We start from the raw sequence: 26,284 nt of genomic DNA, 5'->3' as shown, positions 1-26,284 counted from the left end.
GTTTGGGTTGTTATTTATGTTTCAAATCTGTGCTTGAATTTGACCCAAATTGTTTTTTATTTGAAACTAAATTAACATGGGGAAATCAGATATGGGTGGTCAGGTGGTCGTGGAAGTACGTGTGGAATGGTAAAGATGGGTGTTTATTTTGGTTGCATGGAGAAACGACCTAGGAATAGTAATTTGTTATTACTGGATTTACGTATAATAATTTATATTAATTAGATTTTTTTCATTTCTAATTTATAATAATTCAATCACTGTAATAGTACTTAAACACCGTCAAGGACCGAGGTAACTTTACCATTTTATCTTTCCACGTTTTAACATTAGCACTCTTTTGTGACAACTTCAATTTTACGCTCAAATTCAAGAATTAAATCTATAGTTTTCACCAAATATTTATACTAAACAAATAATAGTTAGCCATAAGGGACCAATAAGTGAAAAGAAGGTCGAAATAAATCAATACTAATTTATTCTATATTAGTTGTTATAAATGAACCAGTGCCTGTTTAGTCCAATAATTAAGTCTCCATTGTAGATCAATTCACATGTTATTACTTCGATTAAATTGAAAAGTAATATACATTTATGTAAAACAACGTGGCAATCCTTCAAAGTCAAACAGTGGTGGATTTTACCAAATAAAACAACCTATTATTAATCAAAGGTGTCTTTTCCTTTGACAATAATTTAATTGTCTTTGAATGACTAAGTCTTTACCTTTTCAAATTGCCTCATACAAAAAAAAAAAAAAAAAAAAAAAAAAAAGATTTGAATACATCTAGATTGTGCAATACTGTGTTTCTCAATTTCATTAAATAACTTGATATTTAATTCAAAATTACTTATTTATATAATAATACATTATTATTAATATATAATTAAATATTTATTGATAATACATATAATTTTATAGATATTAAAAGAGTAAAAATATATATACAAATAAATTGTAAAAAATTATTTATATAAATTGAGATGGTAATATCTAATTGAGTGATCAGTTTAATTTCAAAAAGACGATCTAATTTAATTAAGAGTTTATTGTTAATTAAAAGAAAATTCCACCCCAATCCACAATTATAACGATTCAAATAAGTAAGCGTTTTTAACCTCAAAGATACAATGACTTTTAATAATGGTAGAATTCAAAATATCATTTAAAACCAAAGACAATAATAGAACAAAATTTCTCTATCCATGCAAATATAATCTTCTATAAACATTACATGTTTAAATAATAATTTAGTCTCAAAACTATAGGATTCACCAAATATTTATACTAAAAATATATTTGTTGACCATAAGGATATGACATTAAACCAACCATAAATCAGAAGAAACCCTCAAATGTCATAAATCTAAGATAATTATAATTTGAAATAATTAATAAAATATACAGCACATTTCATATGCATTAGTTAAGACCTGTAAACCGTGTCAGCCCATCTAAACATAGCCTTCTTATGAAATCTAAACATAGCCCACGTTATTAGCAGGCTAAGACGTTCTTCTCTAAGTCGAATGAAATTAATTCCCAGGAACAAAAACAAAGATAACAAGTTACTTACAAGAACAAAACGAAAATAAAAAGAAAAGAAAAGAAAAGAAAAGTTGGCAGACTGCATTAGTGGTACCAGTATTGAAAAACGTGGCAAGTTGTAATTGGTTGGAAATAAGAGGGTTGTGGCACCGTATAGGGAAAAGACAAGAGAAGAAGTCACGGTGGAAGTGCAGGCGTTGGGTTGGTGGGGGCCCAAGCGACATTACACTTTGTTTTCGCTCACTTTTATGTGTGTCTCGTGAACGTTGTTTGGATCTTCTCATGTGTTGCCCATGTCATGCCACCTTCAATTGCGGGGAATATTTTATACTTTTTTTATTATTTATATTGACCGCAATGCTATTAGTGATTATTTTGTAATGTATTTAGATTTTTTTTATTATTTAATTAAATATCATTTATTTTTAATTTAAAAATATTTGATATTGAAATGCTAAAAATGTAGTATTCGGCATCTAACATTTATAATTATCTTCGATATGACTTTATCTTTTGAAAGTATTATATAATGAGTTTCTTATCAATATTATTAAATAATTTTTTTTTATATACATATTTAAACTATTATTCAATCAATAATCATTTATTCTATTTCACAAACGATTCTTCACAAAATTCATTACTGAAAATGCTTTTTCCATACTAGTAGTTGCCATTGTTAATTTTTATCAATAAATAAACTAATGAAAATGTTGGAAACAATTTAAATATGTCAAACATAACATTCTATGAATACTATAAATTCTGTGAATATAAATACATGTACCTGACTTTGAGTTTGCAATGAAATCCATTTGAACACGGTATGAGGTGTTGACATGAGTTATTTTCATGGCCTTATTTGCCCATGTACTACATTCTTTTTGGGAGATAAGAACTATTATGCAATTTTAGTTTCGTGTGTGTGGAGAAGAAAAAGAGAAAACATCTTTTGAAAAATATTACGTAAAAAATTAACTTTGAGGGAAGACAGTTTTAGATTTTAAATAAAAATCCAACTGCTAATAACTTTTACACCAACTACCTTTCATAGTTAAAGTAAACTAGATTGGATCGACCCATTATGGGTGGACACAAACCTAATATCTCTAGCTCATGTATGACGAAAGACCTGAACAAAAAAAAAAAACTTATTTACAAAAGTCTCATACGAAGGTACATTTCATATTTGCAAATATGTCGTATAACCTCACGAGCAACTTGCACTTGGGGGCTAAATACTATGTATCTATTAGGAATAACATAATTGTTTCAACCTAAATAAAAGAAAATAAAGCTTTAGGCTTGTAACAGCCCCAAATTTACTCAATAACACTAGCTTCCTTCAATCCCTCATATATTATTGTGTTATTTTCCTATGTATCTATGATCAAGTCCATTCTCTCATATAAGTGATATGATCGGCAGACCAATAGACACACTTAATATATAAGTTTTCCTCTTCTACTCAAAATTTTTAATTTAAATTTAGTTGTTTTTCTAGTCATGTTCCATAGATCGAATTATATGTGGTCATAGGTGTCAAGCTGAGATAGCAATACTAAAAGTAAATATCAAACAACAGTAAATAGTCAAAAGGTATCAACATGAGACAATCCTTATAAAGTCTCAAACAGTGCAGGAGTAATGATTCATTATCTTATTACTTTAACTAGTCGTTTTGCTACACATGGTATGAATCATGTGCTATATTGTGTATTTTCTTAAATGTTATTCCCAACACTATACAGATCTTTGTTCAGTTGCTACACCTAGTACCTAACCTGAGTTATTAATCATCATCACATTTGTAGGTATATATCCATATTAAGAATTAACATCTGACATTCATAAGTTGTTTGGACATAGGGAATCTAAATTTATCATTTTCAAATGTATCTATCTATGACCTTATCTTGATCAATCATCAAGAAGACATTTTAATTTCAATAAATCTTTTCTTGAGAAATTTGTTTCCTATTAGCATGCTCTCTTAGCATCACTTTTCTGAAGAATAATATCTCATCTTTGCATGCTTTCTTAGCGTCAAAGATGATTGCTTGTGTGAGTAAGTTAATCTCTAATTGTGTGACATTACAATTTTGTTGAGTTAAAAATGATGCGTATATAGTGAAAACCCAAGAATTTTATGATGCAAGTTCAAATAAAAATAAACTTGAATTCGTGGTTTTCAAATTTGTACAATATATAAGCTCAATAACTTATTAATCATAGTTTATGCAATTCAAGAGATTTAACATATGTCAGATATACTTTTCTTAGAACAATCTCAATTAAAGGATCAGTGACCATGCAATGTGTAAAATTATATTGTATGTTCATTTTTCTTTTAGAAATGAAGTCTCTTAAAACATTGTGTTTAGTGTTAATATGTTTGGTTATTCTATAAAAATTCAGAATCTTTTATTTTAATAGACAACTATTGCTCTAACAATATCATCTTATTTACTCATATTCATGAAGAATCTTTTTAACCAAATAGTTTCTTGCACAATCACTAAATAGGTTATATACTTGAGCTTCGTTGTAGATAAGACTACCTATCTCCTTTTCTTATCGCTCTAAGATATAAACCCTTTCAGAGTAAGAAAGTATTACCAAAATTTGATTTGCGTTGGTCTAAATTACTTCCCCAACTAGCATCTCAATAGCCAATCAAACATAAATTTGATCTGTAATCACATAAACAATAATCCAGAAAGCTTTTTCAAAAATATATCAATATTCTATAGACAACCTTTCAGTGTTCTTTCCAATATTGACTTATATTGACTAACTAGCCTAACAATAAAAACAAATGATTGGGCATGTATGCACCATAACATACACTATACATCCGATGATATTCGAATAAGTAACTATTGACATTTCTCTGCTTCTATCTTAAATTTTGGGACATACCTCTCGACTCAATAATTTATCATTTGACACAGAAGTACCAACGGGTTCATAGCTTACCATATTAGATTGTTCTATAATCTTTTGAATATTATGCTCTTATGATAGAGTCAAAAGTTTTTTTGAACAATCCCTCTCAATTTTAACTCCAAATATGAAATCTACTTTCTCACATCTTGTAGGTTAAAAATATGGGCAACCATCCTTTGATGACCATTACTTCAAATCATTTTTATCTATCTACTCATCATCACACGCATTGACAGAATTACAAATTTATCATCAACTTTGTCACATAGGTATGATGGTCTTGATTAATAATTTTAAAGTCATAAGGTATTAACACTTATAAAATTTCAAATATTAGTGTCTGGATGAGAATTTTAGGTCATTTAATGTTTTTGAAACTTGCACACTCTATGTTTTAAACCTATAACAACAAATTCATATCTCGTTTCACGCAGATTTCTTTGCCAAGTTCTCCACTAAGGAATTTGTCTTGATAATCATATAATATAATTCTAAATTCAAATGTGTTACTACAGTTAGAATCAAATATATTGAAGTAAATTTTATAAATGACAAAAACGTTATTCTTCACAATCTATACTTATTAGGTATAGGTATTCGCTATAAAGCAAAATTATATCTATTTATTGAGTTATCCGTCTTACGATTGATTTAGGGAATCCAATTGTTCTTAATGAGTGTTCGACCTAACGATGAGTCAATCAAAACCTAGAATTGGTTTGTTTTCTACGTATTCCATCTATTCTTCCAACGCATCTCAACATTTTTTTTAGCAAGAGATGAATTAACTTCTTTTATGATTTTAGGTTTTTCATCAGCTTGGGGAGCAGTTGTGAAAATCTTGTTTTCAATTTAAAATGTCACTAGAGTACTTTTGGACATCCACTTCTATGCAATTGAGGATCATCTCTCTTACTATCCGAAATAGATTAAAACTTAATCTTAATGCTCCCACTAGATTGAGATGGACGAAGCAAGCAGTTGAGGATCATTGATCCCACTATCCAAAATAGATTGGAGCTCAATTGCATTCGCTCCTATTGCCTAGAATAAGTTTAGGTATTATCTCTCAAGACTCAACTAATGATTGCTAAAATGTATTTATCCTCATTCTTCTCTCTCTCATTCAGATGAAACCTTTTATCAACATCACCCTTATTAAAAAAAATATCTTTTATGAATGTAGTATTTCCTAATACAATTTCAATTAATCTTTCAGTGGAATCCTCCCCTAATGAACATATACCCATGGGGGGTTCAACGTATCTTATCAAGATACATTCCTTTCTTTTTGGTCCTGTTTTTTTTTTTTTTTTAACTCATGGGAAAAGCTAAAGGTAAACATTGCAAAACTACTAAAGTTGCAATCAATTAACTCGGGTTTTTTCCCTAACTATGACTCATAGAGAGTGAAAACAATTGATTTAGTAGACACTCGATTAAGTACGTAAGTAACAACTAACATCATATTATTAAAATGTAAGGTTAATGTTTTGTTTGTGCCATCATTAACCTAACCATTCCCAATAGATTTTAATTATTCTCCTCTACTATACCAATTTGTTATGAAGTTCTTAGAATTACTAATTGCCACACTATTTCGGTCAATTCTTAAAACTCTTATTCATTTTGTCTAATTGATTTTCAACCTTAATTATATATATAATGTCTAAAGTAGTCTACGACTTTTGACTAATAGAGATCAAATAGACAAGATCGAATCGAGCATTGTCATCAACACAAATAATAAAATATGAGATACCTTCTCAAACTTTACATTCATAGGAAAACATATACCTAAATACATAAATTGCAAAAGAAGTCAAACTCTTGTAGCTTTGTTAAATGGTTTTCTAGTAGTTTTTCCAGTTAGGCAATGCATACACATGGACAGTTTTATTTATGTAAAGATTCCTAATAAACTTTCATAGGCTAATTTATTCAACCCATCTTGACAAACGTGCCCTAATATAATATATCATATATTTACATTCATATCTATACATATAAGAGAAACAAATAATGAAAAACTAACATTATCATAATGAAATGTGGTAAACACCGTATAACTATTCAACCAATAAACCAAATCCATAGAAATCAAATCTATTATATCATAGTTTAAAAAGAACAAGTACTTTGACCAAGATTCATCGAATATTTGGAGTATATAGGATTTTATGTAGGTATTGGATTCAACCACCTAGCAAAGCTCATTTGCTCATGTCCATTCCTCTTATTACAACCCTTGTGCTATTGCCTACATACATCCAATTCACCTTCTTCAAAATTTGATAGAAATCCACTAAAGATCTTCTAACATGGGCTACATGGTCGATGACTTTTGAGTCCATAATCCATATAGGATAATACTTAGTTAATATTATAGTACTAAAAAATAAAGTTTCGTCACTTTATATAGAATGAGACAATATTATTTTTAGCTACGTTCATTCACGAGCGAAATAACTTTCATTGTTTCTATTACAATAATTCATTTTGTTTCCATCTCTTTTTCCAGTAGTTTTGCCACTTTTCCATTTCAATTCCTTGTTCTTATTCTTTGAGTATTATACGACCTCTTTCCTTTACTCGGATTTAAGCCATTTACTTTTTGAAGTTGATTTTGCAATGTATGTATGAGTACTAGGTCTAGTTGCCTTAAGAACGATTGTCTTCTAGTTCTATGTGGCAAGAACTACTAACAAAAGTCCTTATATTTTTATTATGGGTCATATGCACCTTTATACGCTCCCACTTTAGGGAAAAAATTGCTCTATTAAATGAACCTATTGTTCATTTGTCAGGTTGCGTCTAGCTGACTTCAGTTCTATAATCATATTTGATATTTAATCAAATTAACAATCAATTACCTTTATTTCGGGATTGCAGTTTTTTCAAATTTTTTAATCAAAACCATACTTATGATATATGTAGTTGAACATTACTAGTACTTGTATACTAGAGTGTTATTCATGGAACAAGCCAAGATATCACACGAAGTGAGTCTTGCTTCTGACATGTATGATGTGTATCCACATCCTGTTTGTAAGGCACCATTTGGGTTTTTATCCCTCAGTTAGTTGTGACTCTATCTTAACTTGATTTACAACCTCCAAAGCCTTTTGCTCATCTATGATATTATGCATTTTAAATGATACATGTTAAAATTATCTTCATTCAATATCCTTATTATTCAAATCAGCCATCATGTCCTAAGACATTAGGGGTTAACTAAATCACAAAGACATATATTAGACATAACTCAATCAATGCAACCAAATATACATCAATTGCTTGACATTTAAAGTTTACTATGTTCATTTTATCGAAAGTTTATTGTGTTCTTAATCATATTCCATGACACAAATGCTCGACATTTTAAAATTCAATCTAATTACTCCAATATTAATTTTGGATGAAAATTTCATTAAATTCTATAAATCTCAGAATTCTCACATTTAACATAAATAAAATATATATACAACAAATATATCATTTATTATGATTAGGACTATTTTATCAACTCGTATCATTCTTAGAGTCACTTTATCTATGATAAAGTCTCTATAAAATTTGTGATAGGTCAAATAACCACATTTCGTTAATTTGGGAATAACATCAAAGTGGTGGATTTTCCCTCGTACATTACTAAATGTTGCTCTTTAGCAAGCTGTAATATATTTGCTCAGTATCAAAAGTTTTCAAATTCTTGTGCCAAACAAGATTATTCATTACAAGGCTAATAGTCATGCATAGATATTATTAGACTATGTACTATCTCTTTTCCAATTAAGAGAGTGCAATAGATTATATATAGTCTCAACATGTACCATTACATCATCAGATAATCACATCATTTACACAATGTGATGGTTTTTAGTCAACAAACGTGCATGAATTAGAAACATGTATTTCGAAACACCAATATGCATTTTTGAAAGCTAGAATAAGGTTTTACATGTTTTTACACACCTTAAGACCCATGAAACACATTTCACGTATAGATCCAAACATCACATAGTTGTCACATTTTGTAGACAAGTTTCATGTGCCAAAACATGTTGAAAAGAGTTACCCACACAATGTCATGCAACTATATTCACTTGCCAAATCAATGCTTCCACTCACTATAGTAATGCCTGCACGTGTCTTCACGCGCTAAGAGTGAGCCACATGCACTGCCATGCACTGGGAGAATACTATTACATGCTCACACGCACTAGTTAATGATGAAGGTCAAGTTTTGATTGTTGACTGATTAATTGACTTGGATGGGCATTGATTGGTTCGGGTTAACCTGGTTTACCATGGGTTGACCTGTTGATCAATGGGTTTGGTTAGCCTGTTGACAAATGAGTCGGACAATCGAGTTTTTCCAACTTGATTGCTACCCAGATTTTTGCATGAACCCTAAAAATTTGGTTGTTTAATTGACCATCTTTTGACCATTTTCTGATGATGGGACCATGAGGTTTTTGTAGCCCTTTAGTCATCCTTCTCAGATAGACGATGACCTCCATAGTGGTCGAAATTTGACAAATGATGGCTTGAATGACATTGCATGGGTCACAATTTTTTGACTCTGAATCCATCAATTTAGGCTGAATTTGATGTGTTTCTTCAATTCAAGACATGTATAATAATCTAGTAATCATTCTAACATGTTTCTATCCTCTAATTTCAGTCAATTTTGGTAGAATTTAATTCGTGCCAAAAACAAATTTTAAACGTAATTTTAATTACAAATCAAAATTCCAGATTATAAAAATCACAAAGTACGAAATTTAATTCACAAAAAAGATGATTTCTTTGCAACCGAGATTTTGATACCAATGTTAGAAATAATTTAAACATGCTAAACATAACATTCTGTAAATACTGTAAATTTTGTAAATATAAATACATGTACCCAACTTCAAGTTTGTGATGAAATCTATTCAAACACGACACGAGGTGTTGATGTGAGTAATTTCCACGACTCCATTTGCCCACGTATTGCATTCCTTTTGGGAGACAAGAACTACTATGCAATTTTGGTTATATGTGTGGAGAAGAAGAAGAAAAAACTTTTTTTTAAAAATATTATGTAAAAAATTACCTTTGAGGGAAGGTAGTTTTGGACATTAAATAAAAGACCAACTGCCAGAACTTTTGCACTAATTGCCCTTGATAGTTAAAGTAAACTAGGTTGGATTAACCCGTCATGGGTGAACCTAAACCTAACAGGAAACATCTTATTCTTCTTTATTTCAACCATTCCTTTTGCAAGATCTTTAATCAATGTTTTAACAACCAGATCGGGACATAAACCGTTTTGAATACTGGTTTTGGTCCAACCGGTCAGACTATTTTGATTGGTCGGTCAAACCGGAGTTTTAGAATCCTAAGTAGCCAACAAGAGACCAACAGAAGCCAACTGGGCCTAGGTGACTAGAAGAAGACATGGCACCCAAGAAAATCTGGAAAATTCAGAAACAAATCGGCATAAAACTTGGCAAGGAACCACAGAGAGTTGCAGCAGGAAGAAGGCAAATGGACAGGAGACAAACAGCAACAGGGCAAGGCTTCTCCAAAATCCTCAGGCGCAGGCAAGGAGAGGCAGAGAAAACTGACTTCAATGTGCTACACCAGCTTAAGAAAAGGCCACGAAAGCATACTTCGGCTGAAGTAGACAGAAGCAGCATACTAGAAAGCATCCAAAGCATCACCCAAAAAAGCAGCTTCTTGACAAGAAAATGCAGCCAAAGAGAAAGGAAACCCAACAGCAAAAAGTTCTAGAAAGCAGCAGAAAGCTCCAAGATGCAATAGAAAGCTCTAGAAAGTAGCATAAACCACTGAGAGAAGGAGAAAGCGAAACATTGGCATGCAAATATTAATGCATGTTGTCGTCAACCACATCAAACGTCTGTAGAAACCGGTCCACCTGCGGTTTAAACTGTGAAATTATTAAACCACTGGTCTGTTCGCAGTTTACTCTAAAAATTAATTAAAAACGATTTTGTGCATTACAGAAACCACTATAGTGCCCGGTTCAACGGCTAGCTAGTCTGACTGGCCGGTCTGATCTAGTTATGCAATCCATGTCTTTAAACACACTCAATCCCATAAATTTGACAATAGAGAGTATATTCAAAATGTAAACATTAAGTTAAAAATATTGTGGAGAAAAGGTTGACAATATTTTGATACCTGAAGAAATAACTAGACAACAATATAATATGAAGGTGGAGGAGGGTTGACACTGTTGTGGAGAAAAGGGTGCGTAGGTGAGAAGCACGAATAACTCTCCTTCACTTAGTCTACCTCTATTGCTTGTGTTTAGGGTTGGATTGATACAAGTCAAGCTCGAGTTAGTCTTGGTTTGAGGAGAGTTAAACTCAAATTTAGAACTCGAGCTTCGAGTTCGCTTGATACTATAACCAAATAAAAATGACTAAAATGATATCGTTTTGATATGTATTGGTCAAAATTACGTCATTTTAGTAAATTTGTATTAATTTTTTCAAATTTGTGAACTTGACAAGCCAAACATCTTATAAGCTCGAGTTCAAATTCATTTAAGCTGATCTCATTTCAAGTCTATTTGAGTTGAATTCATTTTTGAGCTTAAACAAACTTGGTAGAAATCTAATCCTGCTTGTTTAAAGATAAAATATACATTTTATAACAAAACATTGTTCATATAATATGAGGAGCACAAATGTAAATATATATAAACTTATAAATAAAAAAAAAAAAAGCTAGAGGGTCAATTAACCCTCCTTGACCCCTCCTCCTGCCGCCATTAAATCTATAATTTCTGTATTATCCTTATTATTTGATACAAACAATAGGTCGACGATTGAAAGAGGCAAAGGGTGCGATTACAATCTTCCACTATCATTATGTTTGCTAAAGGAAACTAGAAACATGACCTTTCAACATCACCATGTTTGCTAAAATGGTAGTGAGGAAGAAGAAAAAACTTTGATTTGATGAGATTAAGAGGAAAGTTGAAGATGTTTGATTGGAATCTGATTTACAGAAGGAAACACAACTCATTTTCTTCTTCTCCAGTTTTCTTTATTGTTTTATTTTGATTTTATCTAGAACTCTAGCATATGTCAAGCTATACAGAATTCGCTACTTTTCCTTTTTACTGTATATTTTCAGGGGTTTGTTTTTCTTTTAAAATTGAAAAATGTGATTTATATCACAAGGAATGAAAAAATGCTTTTGAGCAAAACTTTGGGTGGGACAAGGTAATTGACTCATAGACATATTGAAATTATAAAATTGAGTCACGAGCAGCGGCCACTTTTAGTCACAGCAATAATGCCTTCAGCTTCCAGACAAATCACAGCCTTGTAATTCCAAACGCCCATGCCCACTTGTTTGGTAATTTGAATATGATATTTTCTCTGGCAAATAAATCGGAAGGAATTTATATTTAATTTTAAGAGAATTTATTTATATCTTTGTATAAATATAAATAAATAAATATATTTTAAAAGGGCTTTGGCTTTCATGTAAATTAATAAAATTTTCTTCAAGAATATTTTGAATTTTGTGTTGTTTGTAGAGTTTTAAGGCCAATATGGTAAATTTTTTAATAAATTCTTTTTGAATAAAATTATGTGTACCAATTTTAAATACATTTATATATGTCATCATATAATTGAATAATTTTAAATTAAAGATAAAATAAAATTCAATCATATAATGACACATATAAATATGTACTCATTAATGTATTTAAAATGAGTTCGTATAATATTACTCATTTTTCTAAAATAAAATTAACAAAAAGACAAATATGCCCTCTATCTTTATTGAAGCTAAATAAAAAAATTATCCCCCAAATAATTATAAAATGTCCTCTACCCCTAGATAGTAATTATGAAAAAGGAAAATTAAAACAAGTCATTGGCAAACTGGTCCTCTCCCATTGTCGTCACTCTTGTATTGTTGCCAACTAGTAGTTGATGGATATGTTGCTTGTCACTTAGACCTGTCACTACCAAGCTCTGCTTTCTTTGGACCATGTTGTTGCAACCAACTGCAAGACATCTCTTTGTCTGCATTAACCCCAGTCGCATCCAAATCTGTTGGTTCTCTTTCGATGTTTGTTAGCTGCCAATAAATGAGAGGGGAAGAAGAGAAAAAGATAACAAGATAAGAATAAAAAAAGAAAAATATAATGTAGTTATGTTGAAAAGTGTAATTTATTTATATTATTAAAGATATAAATTATATTAATTTTATTATATATTATATATAGTGACAAAAATATATTTTGACCAATAAAGCTAATGACTGACTTGACAGAGGTGGGTAAAATAGACTTTTCAAATTTAGATGAGTGTGAAATGGCACTTTTATCCAAATTTAAGTGGGAAATTGTTATTCAGCCTTCCTTTAAAAAAGTTTAACCTACGAATGAATGGAGTCCTTAAAAAAGTTATCTTTAACTTGAGTTCCAATTTTGTTTTGGGTATTCACATGACAAATAATTGTACATTAAACTGCCGCTCGTGACCACTGTCCTATCACATCTTTTTCAAGTTGCCTTCTGCAGAATCTGAACTTCATTCCCTTCATATCTTCAATTTCTTAATCATATGGTTTCCCTTCTCATGTTATAAAATATTTTCATAACAAGCACTGGAAAAAATAAAGAATGATGAAAATGCGTCAGTTTGATGTTAAACTGGTCGTATATTTTCTTCTTTTCATGGCTTCAGGCTACTGCATGGACAACGATGATGCTTCTATTCAACTAAACGATGATGTTTTAGGCCTCATTGTTTTCAAGTCAGAGCTTAAAGACCCTTCTGCGTTTCTTGAATCTTGGAATGAAGATGATAACTCTCCATGTTCATGGCGATTCATACAGTGCAATCCATTAAATGGCCGTGTGTCTCAAGTTTCTCTTGATAGCTTGGGATTATCAGGAAAAATCGGAAGAGGGCTTCAAAAATTGCAGCATTTGAAGGTACTTTCACTTTCGCATAACAATTTTAGTGGCAATATCAGTCCTGAACTTGGCCTCATCAGTAGCCTCGAAAGACTTAATTTGAGCTTCAATAGTCTCTCAGGCCTTATTCCTTCAACGCTTGTGAATTCCACTTCAATAAAGTTCTTAGATCTTTCTGAGAACTCTCTCTCAGGTCCACTTCCTGACGATCTATTTGCTGAATGTTTATCACTGCGTTATCTTTCTTTGGCTGGTAATAATCTCGAAGGACCACTTTCTAGTAGTCTCTCTAGATGTTCATCGTTAAACACTCTCAATCTTTCAGCCAATCATTTCTCCGGTGAACCGGATTTCGCTTCACGGATATGGTCATTAAAAAGGCTCAGGACTTTGGATCTTTCCAACAATGCCTTTTCAGGCTCAATTCCTGAAGGAGTGCTGATTCTTCATAACCTGAAAGAGTTACAACTGAAGGGTAATAAGTTTTCAGGACCTCTACCAAAAGATATTGGATTCTGCCCGCATTTGAACAGGTTGGATTTGAGCAATAATCTTTTAATTGGAGAATTGCCAGAGTCTTTTGGGATGCTGAATGCTTTGAGCTTTATCAATGTATCAAGTAATATGTTGAGAGGGGATTTACCTCAGTGGATTGGTAATATAAGTTCTCTGGAATTTGTTGATTTCTCCAACAATGGTTTGACAGGAAGCCTCCCTTCTTCAATGGCTAACTTGAAGTCACTTAAATACTTGAGTTTGTCTAATAATAAGTTAACAGGAAAAATTCCAAGCTCATTTGCTGAATGTACAAAGTTATCAGTGATTAGTTTGAGGGGAAATAGCTTTAATGGTAGCATGCCGGAGGGTTTGTTTAATTTGGGATTGGAAGTGGTAGATTTTTCAGAAAATGAACTGATGGGTACCATACCACCTGGATCAAGTAAACTCTTCGAATCTTTACAGATACTTGATTTGTCAAGTAATAATCTTGCTGGAAGTATTCCTGCAGAAATGGGTCTTTTTGCTAATTTGAGATACTTGAATTTATCATGGAATCATCTTCACTCAAGGATACCCCCAGAGCTTGGATACTTTCAGAACCTGACGGAGTTAGACCTTCGAAACAATGACTTGTATGGTTCAATTCCTGAAGATATATGTGAATCTGCAAGTTTAGGAATTCTTCAGTTGGATGGCAATTCATTGGCAGGTCCAATTCCTGAAGAGATTGGAAATTGCTCATCCCTCTATTTGTTGTAAGTCCTAACCTTTTCTTTTCCCTTTTTTATCCTCAACTGAAACATAGAACTACAAGAAAAATGAGTTTCTCCACACAAATGTTGGCATTAGAAAAAAGTAACTTTTTAGACTTATGCAACACAACATTGGCATCACATTACGCTTGAATATCCTTTTAAGCCTATTGTGACACTGAATCAGCCTAAGTCTTTAGGATAGCTTATAAGGTGACATATCACTTGAAATGAAAATTTTAAAATGCTTTGTTATTCTGACTTTTTATTGTATATGCAGGAGCTTTTCACACAATAACTTAAGTGGGTCTATCCCAAAATCCATTTCAAAATTGAATAAGCTGAAGATTCTGAAGTTGGAGTTTAATGAGCTAAGCGGAGAGATACCACAAGAGTTAGGAAAATTGGAAAATCTTCTGGCTGTAAATGTGTCATATAACAGACTCATAGGAAGGCTTCCTGTTGCTGGTGTATTTCCGACCTTGGATCAAAGTGCATTGCAGGGAAATTTAGGCCTCTGCTCACCATTGCTAAAGGGACCTTGTAAAATGAATGTTCCAAAGCCTCTTGTTCTGAACCCAAATGAATATACTGATCAAACTGATGGTCATAGGCCAAGAACTGAATCCTCAAATCAGAAATCGGGTCGGCATATGTTCCTTACTGTTTCTGCAATTGTTGCGATTTCAGCAGCTGCTATAATTGCATTTGGAGTGGTAGTAATTAGTCTCTTAAATGTATCAGCCAGAAGGAAACTTGCCTTTGTTGATACTGCCCTGGAAAGCATGTGCTCAAGCTCTTCAAAGTCCGGTAGTATTTCTGCCGGTAAGCTTGTTTTGTTCGATACAAGATCATCACCGGATTGGATCATCAGCAACCCTGAAGCCATCCTGAAAAAGGCAGCAGAGATTGGAGAAGGAGTCTTCGGTACTGTATACAGGATCCCATTGGGCACACAAGGAAGAATAGTAGCAATCAAAAAGCTTGTTACACCAAACATAATTCAACATCCTGAAGACTTCGAACGAGAGGTTCGAGTACTGGGAAAAGCAAGGCACCCGAATTTGATATCCCTGGAAGGCTACTATTGGACACCTCAATTACAACTTCTAGTCTCAGACTATGCACCAAATGGTAGCTTGCAAGCCAAGCTTCATGAAAGGCTCCCTTCAACTCCACCTCTTTCTTGGGCAGACAGATTCAAAGTAATACTTGGAACAGCTAAAGGACTTGCTCATCTGCATCACTCTTTCCGTCCGCCTATAATTCACTACAACATCAAACCCAGCAATATCTTGCTAGATGATAACCTCAACCCCAAGATTTCAGACTTTGGCCTGGCGAGATTGTTGACAAAGTTGGATAAACATGTGATGAGCAATAGGTTTCAGAGTGCAGTAGGGTATGTTGCACCAGAATTGACATGCCAGAGCCTGAGAGTGAATGAGAAATGTGACGTTTATGGATTTGGGGTGCTGATACTTGAGGTGGTGACAGGGAGGAGAGCGGTTGAATATGGAGAGGACAATGTGGTGATATTAAGTGACCATGTGAGAGTAATGTTAGAGCAAGGGAATGCATCTGAATGTGTGGATTCAGGCATGGGAGAGTATCCAGAAGATGAGGTATTGCCGGTGCTCAAATTAGCCCTGGTTTGCACTTCTCAAGTGCCTTCAAGCAGGCCTTCCATGGATGAAATCCTACAAATTTTGCAAGTCATCAAGACCGCACTACCTGAAAGAATGGAAATGTTCTGAGGACTTATTTCTTAATTTGATTTGTTGAAATTATCTTTATTTTTGTTCAGTTTGATGTGTTGTACTCTACTTCGCAGTATATTTAAACTTTGATGGAATCGACAGTTTGTTTTTCAAAAAATTTTTATTGCACAACTTTAGAAATGCTCGAGAAATCTTATAAAGAGCAACGAGACTATGTAATTCAATTAATATGAAGCATTAATTTAGATTAACCAGTCATCAATGACTGAACAATGAAATCCAATTCTAACTGGCCAGTCGGTATATTTTCTACATTATAGGAGACTTTGTTATTTCTTGGCATCTCTAGGATGAATTTTTTATTTTTTTTAGACATTTCTAGGAGAAAATAATGTATTATATACAAACTTTTTATGTAAAATTATGTCTCTAAACTAACACGAGGTTGATTTAAACTGAATTGAACCTTAACAATGATTAATTCAAATTTAAATTCGGTTTGAACAAGTGAATAGGAATGTTGGAAAAGGCAAACAATAACATAGAAAAAACGAAAATATATAAAAGAGAAAAGATAGAAGGAGAATTGCTGACGAAATGGGTTCTAATGTCAATGTCATCCTTAAGCTCGACAAACTGAAATTACTTTAATTTGAATTCGAGTTATTCAAGCCCAATAATAAGTCACGTTAAAGCTAACTCAATTTGAATCTAACTTTATAAACAAATATGTTTTAATGTGATTTTAACAGATCCGAATAAATTTTTTTATGAATCATCAATATATATGGTATAGCATATGTTATATGAACTGGCTTATGTTATAATTAGGAATTACTCTTCTAAGGGCACTCTTGCTATTTTAGCAACTCCTATTTACGAGCTTTTAGCCCCTAATAGCATGACTGTCTGGACTCTCACTGACAGTTCAGGACATTAAAATTTCACCAACAAAACCACATGTACATATCAAATTAACCCATATTATGACTATATACTTTGCAATCAAAGTTATAACAAAAAATTAACTTATTCTGCCAACAACTTTGATTTCAAACAAACTGGCTTACAAAAGGGAAAAAGTAGCCATCTGCTTATATCATCAAAATTACAAATAGGAATCAAGATATCCATAGGTGTGCCTCTTGTTATACTGAAGTAAACTGGCATAAGTCCTGTCCCATATTCCTATAAATAAAGACTCATCATCTGGGCTAAGAGATACTCCAGATATCTCACCGAAGAAATCTATCTCTTGCTGCACTTTAAAATCTCCCTTCGTACTATACACATGCACAAAATCTGCAGGTTCTGCGACAACCATAAACTGTCCGTTGGATGAAAAGCGAACTGATCGAATGGCCCCTAGGTTTCCTTTAAGAGTTGCGACTGGCACAGACAGCTTCCTTATATCCCAGACTCGGCAGGTCTTATCTTGATTCCCTGTAGCAAAGATGCGTCCATCCGGGTGCCATGAAGACGCAAAAGAGTAATCTTGGTGACCAACCACTGTGGCAACAGTCTGAAATCATCAAACAAAAGACGAATATTGTCAACAAAACTAGACATAAAACAAACCTGCCTTAACAAGTATCTATTCAAATAATTGCTTTAAAATATGAATTCAGAGGCCAATAAATATCTAAAAAATCAGTTATCTGTGAGACACATGTTGCCAAACATCTCATTGCTAAACAAAAGTAAGAAATGACAGAAATGATAAAAAAAGAAACAGACACAACAAATGTTTTAAATATTTTGCTAAATTTTGTTTGTCCAGCAGTTATTTTGAAACAATGAAAATACATAAAGCTTCAACTGGCGTAAATTAAAGTTCAAGCAAAAACAATCCCCCCTATTTGATAACTAAGGCTATATAAATAACACACTCAAGTTCAGAGAAGGGAATGCTTCCCTCAACCAAACAATTAAAGTGACTGAAGAGAGAAGATGCAGCAGGAAAATAAATAAAGTTTAAGTGCTTGTGAAATTTTAATTGTTTTTCATATAAATGAAATAAATACATATATTAACAGTAACAACTGAATTTTACTAATAAATTCCATATTTGTCATTTCATCAGCACCAAACTATTTTTTTTTTTTCAAAATAAATAAATTTGCATATGAATTATGTCATGCCATATCCAGTATCCAATTATGAAAGGATACATACCTTCCCATTTTGTGAATCAACAAGCAAGGCATGTTGGTGATCTCCAACAACAACAAAAAGCTTGCAATCGGGACTCATTGATGTATGCTGCATCGAAACAGAGAGTATGAGAAAAGATGTCAAGAAAGGATCATTGGAGATCTAATTACCATCACAGCCTTTGTTGGTTCATAGAATCACTAACTTAACACATCCAACGCATGTCCCTAAGATTAGACTCGGATACATTGTAAGGTTTTCATTTTGTTGGTGTATAGAATCAATAACTTAACACATCTCATGCAGATGTCTCTAGTCTTGCGACTTGCACACGTACTAAGGTTTTCATGTTGCCTTCTATTTTACCCCACAGGAGGATATGAAAAATAGTAGAGAAAATTGCTCCTCTGGAGATTGACACAATCACTAATCTCTTCACATCACACTTACATACTTTTCTGCTCTATAAAATTATGGTTAATCAAACTGAAATAAGGGGAAAAAGACTTTGAAACTATGGGGAGAATAGCAACATCCTAGCATGTTAGCTAAAAGTCACTGCCAGCATCTCTATATCTTAAATTTGAAGCAGAAATTCATAAAATCCAATTTCCTATTACAAGTTGAAATTTAAAGAACTACGCCACCCAAAATACTTTCTAATAGGTTAGAAAGTGAAAAATGAATGATCATTAACATAAATGAAATAAACTAGCATAGTTTTACTCAAACAGGCAATAATCTCTAAGCACTTAAGTAGCTCACATTCACTGGCCAAGGGAAACGGTAGTGATTTAAAAGCTGAAATCTCGCCATATCATATTCTCTTACACCACAGTCATTGTTGGATGCCATTAAATGTGTTCCACCCCTGCAAAACAGAATATTCATATCAAACTATCCCCATTGAGATAACAAGTCCTCCAAAATAATCTGGAATAATATTAAAACCTCAAGTTGTCATATATCTCTACAGCATTCGTTATGGAATTATCATCACAAGTTGTCCGGGTACAAAAGCTTACTCCTTGCTTATCCAAACGCTGAAGCAGTAAACATGAAAACTCAATGTCAAGAACATAAAAGAAATTTTATAAAAGATAGGAATGTGAAATGAAAAAACCATGTGACGATATCAGCTTTTCAAGGTGCAGTACTAGTTAAATTAACAAAGTGCCACTTGAAGAAGCAAAATTTATACTTTTGATTTGAACTTGCAATGTCCTATTGATAAATGTCCACAGCACAAGCAGCATTAGGTTGCTGACAGTGTTTAAGAATTCTATATTTGTACTAAAGTTCCCTCAGCTTTATACCTATTTGTCTGCTAGAAACACAAAGTATCCCTAGAAACTTACACTAGTCATAAGTCCAGATGTGCTTTGATTAGTGCAGATTCCTAGCATTGAACTTTAACTGAAATAAATTCTGGACAATCATATTCCTAAGAATAAACAACGATGAACTACAACAGTTCTAAACTGACAACCTGGGATAAGTTGAATGCCCATTCCTTCACAAATAAAGCTACAACACCCAATTCTTTTAATAGTTCATTTGATTCCTCTAGTCAATCTCAGTTATAACGCCAATAAAGAAGGCTCTCAGAAGGTTAGGAACAGAATGAAATTTAACCAGACACTAAAAAATTGCAACCTTAGCATAACAGGGTTAAAGGACAAACAATTGGTAGAACAACACATGCTTCACCCCATTGTCAGTTTTTAAGTCCAAAAGGAGTTTCAGATTTTCTTGCAAAGTTTGTCAACCACTTTCCTTCAACTTTTCATCTCTTAATAATTGACTCCCATGCTTGTTCCACCAAATGAAGAATTATTTGGTGTCAAAATAATTATGCTAGGCAACTATTGGGAACACACATACATTGTGCAACAACCTGAACAACCAAGGAAAATTATTCACATTGGACACAAAATTCATTATGATTTTGCTTTAGATCTTTGCAACCCAAAAATATGTTTTAATAGTTTAAGAGTTCACAAACTATTTAACTGCACAAAACGGATCATCCACACATCTTTAGTTGGGATTGACTCAAATAACATTTGCAAATCATCCATACATCTTCAAATGGGATAGACTCAGAGTCAATTGAGATTGACACTCTCACACCATTTGAAACTACTTAACACAGCACCAAGATTGTCTACTTAGATACATAGTCTATCAAAATTTTGTTTTTTGGCTTTGTAATTCAAAATACGTCTTATAGTTTAGAAGCTTATAAACTATTAAGCTAGCCTTCACCTTTCCTTCTCAAGTGATGTGGGATGTTACATAGCGCTTGAATGGATTGACTTGACAAGTGCCCACCTTAAAAACTTTAGGATGCTTATTTCTTGAGAGGCCTAAGACTTCTAATGCTTTATCTCCAACATGATGAAACAATTGTTTCTTGTGTCGAAATGGCTTTTTTTAAATAAATAGCCTACTTTAACTTTCCCAAATTTCTTCAATGCAATCCTTTGAATAATTTTCCTAGTAGGTGTATAAGCCAAGTCAAGTTGCTCACATAAGCTGAGCTTGAGCCGCTTAAGTTTGGCTTTCAGGTTGAGCTCAAGTCACTCAAATTCGGTTTTTTAGCTGAGCTCAAGCTTGAGGATGGCTAGTTCAGTGAGCTCACGAACTCACAACTAGACTCAAGTAAAACATCAACACGCTCAAAAAGTTTTAAATCTTACACTTACCACCCTAAAATCTTATTTCTATACTTTAAATATGGGGATGATTATTAAATATACAAATTACAAGGTTAACATGCAATAATTTAAAGATTAGAGGATTAAAATATAATTTGTCAAGTCAACCTTGAGTTAGCCAAACTTGTCTAAAGCTTGATCTTAAGCTGAATCTTGAGCTCTTCCTAAAGTAATCAAGCTAAGCTAGAGCAAGCCAATAGTCGACTTGGCTTGATTACACCCCTACTTTCCAGTGACAATTGGGATGATGCTCATAATTCAATAATAGAAATCCTTTGGATAAACGACTTTTTACCTGTCATGTACTACAAAGTTCAATGGAACTAGACTTCTTTAATACCTTAAAAAACTCAACTATCAACTTCATTAGATCCAAATTACTTGGGTATTCCTCCCACACATATTTTAGAGCATATAATCTTTACCTTTAGTTAGCATCATGGCATATAAAATGTGGTTGGCATAATCGACCAACATTATACTCATTATACTTATAATTTGTTTTTTCCATACTCTTGAACCACTATAACACATGCTGCAAGTGTTGTGATTAGTATAAGATGTTTTATGTATAGAGGATCAATATTTTAATTTTTACTACAACACAAAATAAAGTTAAACTTCCAAATATTTGCCAAAAAGTACTACAAATGGGTCACTATATCCGATCACATAATATATAAAATATATTTGCATTAGTATAACTAGAGATTGCATATTCAAATAACAATTTTTGGACATGCTGGAACGATGGTTTGAGGGAGTAATTACCCAAATTAACATAGAAAAAGTCAGAAATGGTTGTTAGCCATAAGGCTTTTAAATCTTGAATTTGATAATAAAAGAACCATTGACGAAATTCTAACCAAGAAAAAAAAATGCTAAAAGGAGAAAATAAAAAAAATATATATCATTGCTTATATCTAAGAAGAAATTGGAGAAAAAAATCACAAGTATCTGTTTGTCTAGAGCCAGATATATATATAAGTGTGTGTGTGTGTGTGTGCATATATATATATATATATATATATATATATGTTCACCAAGATATCTTAATAGGGTTTCAAAGCTGTGGACAAACTGCAAATAAATCATTTTACCTTGCAAATCAGCTCTCCTTGGAAGCCACCTGCAACCATAAAATTATATTTCACTGCCAGAGTGCTTATCTGCGTTTGTGTAAAACCTTCTAATAAACTCCCTGCATGTTTCTACATTGGCAAACAGTTAAAAGTTAGCAAATACTTGAGAAATTTTTTATGTTAGCAAGATAGGATCCACCAAACAATTACTGTATGAAGTAGACAGAATTATTAAAATTATGTATATACTAAGATTAATACATGTCCACTGTTGAGTATAACCCTATCATTCAATCAATTTATTCCCTAGATTACAGTCATATACTAACTTATAGAATCTTCCAACTCAACCATTCACCGCAAGCATTTATGTAACTAACATATAAATTCCACCTTTGAAAGAATTTTTCCTCAAAGAAACTTATTCAGTTCCATAAACTAATTACATAGCAAAACTAAAGGTGCACCCTTGTGCCATACATAGAGTATTCATTATAGTGGCTAATGGCATAAACCTTATAACCAAGTAACTTTTATACCTCACTAGGGGCTATGTGCCCTGCAAAATTGAGGATCTCCGACAAATTGGAAGATAGTGTTGACCAATGCATGACTGAATAGTTGGACATGAGATAGACATCATGTTTTGAAGTAGCCCAAACCAGGTTCCTGAGCTGCAAATTTTCAGAAAAATTATGTAAATAATGGAAAACATTAAGAACACAAATTCAGCCATTACAACATCATATATGGCCAAAAAAGGGATAACAAAGAAACATAATAACATGAAGATCAACAAAGTTAATAAAAACTTTTAATGGCAGAAACACTTGGAAAAAAATTTCCCCACACGAGCCTTTTAGTGTAAACTGTATAACATAAAAAATTTTCAGAAAACAAAAAGCTTGCCACACACAAGCAGATAATCCTTTTTCTTTTTCTTATTTTGCAGCTTTCCTTGGGTGCCATAGACTGAGGAAAAAAAAAAACAGAAGTAAAACTAACACTCAAGGCAGTTTGCAGAAACGTTAGCTATATTCTTTCTGTAATTAAAAAGACTTAAGATCCACTTCCAAGAAATTAAAATCAAAGCTTACAGTATTTTGAAATATAAAAGTGTAAGGAGGGAAACTATCTTCCTATAACGCGGGATAATACAAAAACAGATCAGAAACCCACATAACAAAGAAGTAACCTTATCCTTACAACAAAACTGAACCAGAAGTGAGGTAAATTCAAATAATGATGATTAAGCGAAAAAAATACATGAATAAAGGTACAAATATTTTCCAAACAACGCTTAAAATACAGGTAAAAAGAGCCAATTATACCGCTTAAAAATTTGACAAACCTGAAAATGTAGAATTGTAGGCTTAACCAATCTTGTGTTATGAAAAAACTGATAATAATTTCCACATTTTTGTGTTTGTTTGCATTCCTACATGATCAAATAAAAATTATAAAAAAAATTAGTCTCTCTGAACTTAGTAAACAACCAACTAATAAAATAATAAAGTGAAACAAAATTTAGAAACCTTGTCCACAGCTTCACCAGATGAAGGAATATTCTCAAAATTCTTGTACTGCTGAAGCCTGGTCAATCTATAAAAATCCCTCGTTATATTCAAAGTCTCCCATGGAATCCCTTGGATGTCCTTGCCACTCCGGGCTTGAGCCGCCGAAGTATCAGTCACCTTCGTCAGCTGCTTGAAGCAAAATTATTAGAAACAAAAATCGAAAAAACGACATCGTATCCCATCTAAAAAAATGATAAAGAAAGAAAGCGATGTAAAAAACCATGTCGTATTCGTTAAGCTCGTTTTCCGCCGGAGCTACGAGATGATTTTCGTCGTCCATAAAATCGGCCATCTCTTGCTCGTAATCGAATGCCTCCAAGGACATGATAATGAGGAAGAGGAAGAGGAAGAGGCAAAGGGAGCTGAATAAAGTGTGAGTTTTGGTAATGATGAAAATTAATAATGAAAGGAGCGAGTTGGGTATATTATTTGTCGGCTAAAACGGTTTGATTTTATTGATGAAGGAAAGAGCACGCACGCAAACTCCATGTTTTTGTGTGTTTTGTAATCGAGAACGAGAGAGATTATTTTTCTTTTTTGTTGTTTTGATTTTTTTTCTCTTTTTTAAATAAGCAAGGTGGTCCCTACTTTTTTTTTTTTTTAAATCTACGTGGTTTTTCCTTTTTAAATTACTTCATTATCCATTTAAGATTCCATTTGCCGTTGGCCTTTTAGCACCGCAACTGGTTTTAACAATTCTACCGTCCCTTGTGTTTTCTTTGAAATTTTTTTCTCACCCCAGGTTTGTGAGCTATCCCTCAAAAACCAATTATGCTAGTGAAAATATACTCAAAATAGAAGGACATAGAAGGAATTTCAATTTTCTAAAATTATGAAAACAAATGAACACCAAATTGTTGGATTACACTAAACAAGGTGCCAATTAGACATAATTGCACAAGCATAATGAGATTGATAAGATCACACTTTTTTTGATATAATTCAAGCAAAATTATCCCATATTGGATATGATCTAACAAGATCACTGGTAGAGTAATTGTAAATTCATCAAAAATTGATCAATAGTTCACTGTATCTCCTTATAGCTAGCCTATACGAAGGGCTCAACCTCCAAGGTGGTTGCAAGATTACAATTGGGGTTTACATTGAGAGTCTAGTTAGAGAGTTATTGGATCCATATTAGTTTTGTTTCTAATTTTGATGAATTTTGTTTACAACAATGTAATGACAATTAAACCAATTCAATTGTGAATTGTAGAGCAATATAAAATGACGTAAGAGAATTAAAAAGTTAATGAATAATTAGCTTTTACAAAATTCTTTTATCTCATTTTTAGAGGTCATTTTTCCTTGAATAATGAGTTTTTTCTTCTTTTAATTCTACTTGCTTATCATTTTGGTGCTTTCGTCTATAGCTCAAGCAATGGTGGAGACTAAAGCACAACGTCAAGAGGAAGCTATTGCTCATTTATCTGAGAAGCAATAGTCACTTTGTCTGGGACAACAAACTCTTCAGGAATATCAAGCAGGTTTCCAATCTCAAATGCAAGACTTTGGTCGCTCCTTAGTAGTCATGTTTGGCCAATTGGAGCAACTCTTGGCCTTTGATCACCAGATGACATTTATTCTCCCTAAACACCTGGGTACCATGACAGGCCCTCCAACTTTTTTTAGTTGGATGTTCCATGCTTTGACGACACTAATCCAATAGGCTAGATCTTTAAGATTAATCAATTTTTCACCTATCATCAAACAACATAAACTCAACGAATCACCATTGCTTCATTTTATTTGGACAACCTTATGTTAGGCTACTTTCAATGGATGTATAACAATAATTAAGTTCATTCATGGAGTGAGTTTCTTTATGCCTTGGAACAACGCTTTACGCTTTCTCAATTTGACGATTCAACAACTGCTTTGTTTAAGCTAACCCAAAAGACTTCAGTCCAAGATTACCAAACAGAGTTTGAGACAATCTTTTGGGTTTACCTCCTCAATTCATTTTAAGTTACTTTATCTCTAATCTTAAGCTATAACTGCAGCACAAATTCCGTGCTCTCCAACCACTCAGTCTTCACCAAGATTCAAAAGGACAAGTATACTTATGGATGACCTAGCTCCCATTTTCCAATTACACAGAACGCTCTAACACACTCATAATTCCAAAACAAATCACACTACGCCTTTCTCATTACTTCCATCTTCTCTAACCTAATTTCCAATAAAGAAATCATCCTTGGTTGAGCAACAACTTAGGAGAGAGAAGGGCCTTTATTTTTATTGTAATGCGAAGTTTCATGTTGGCCAAAAATGAAAGAGTAAGTTCTTTATTCTTCCTGACCATGATAATAAAGAT

At 32.7% G+C, this 26,284-nt stretch overlaps 2 protein-coding genes across 2 annotated transcripts; one reads left to right on the top strand and one right to left on the bottom strand.

Moving 5' to 3' along the window:
- The first annotated feature begins 13,015 nt into the window (after window positions 1-13,015).
- On the top strand, window positions 13,016-16,565 carry LOC123206384 (probably inactive leucine-rich repeat receptor-like protein kinase At3g28040). Its single transcript, XM_044623576.1, has 2 exons — window positions 13,016-14,713; window positions 14,991-16,565. The coding sequence occupies exons 1-2, from the start codon at window positions 13,161-13,163 to the stop codon at window positions 16,465-16,467; spliced, it is 3,030 nt and encodes a 1,009-aa protein (XP_044479511.1). The 5' UTR covers window positions 13,016-13,160; the 3' UTR covers window positions 16,468-16,565.
- Window positions 16,566-17,398: 833 nt separating this feature from the next.
- LOC123206390 (uncharacterized WD repeat-containing protein C2A9.03-like) lies at window positions 17,399-24,507 on the bottom strand. Its single transcript, XM_044623587.1, has 9 exons — window positions 24,185-24,507; window positions 23,923-24,090; window positions 23,739-23,825; window positions 22,927-23,061; window positions 22,406-22,516; window positions 19,537-19,628; window positions 19,351-19,456; window positions 18,607-18,693; window positions 17,399-17,953 (listed from the first exon to the last, which is right to left on the bottom strand). The coding sequence occupies exons 1-9, from the start codon at window positions 24,287-24,289 to the stop codon at window positions 17,540-17,542; spliced, it is 1,305 nt and encodes a 434-aa protein (XP_044479522.1). The 5' UTR covers window positions 24,290-24,507; the 3' UTR covers window positions 17,399-17,539.
- Between the last annotated feature and the right edge of the window lie 1,777 nt (window positions 24,508-26,284).

Source organism: Mangifera indica, unplaced genomic scaffold (genome assembly GCF_011075055.1).
Source record: "Mangifera indica cultivar Alphonso unplaced genomic scaffold, CATAS_Mindica_2.1 Un_0034, whole genome shotgun sequence".
Lineage (NCBI taxonomy): Eukaryota > Viridiplantae > Streptophyta > Magnoliopsida > Sapindales > Anacardiaceae > Mangifera > Mangifera indica.
Note: the sequence above shows the minus strand (reverse complement) of the source record. Positions and strands in the feature narration are given on the sequence as shown.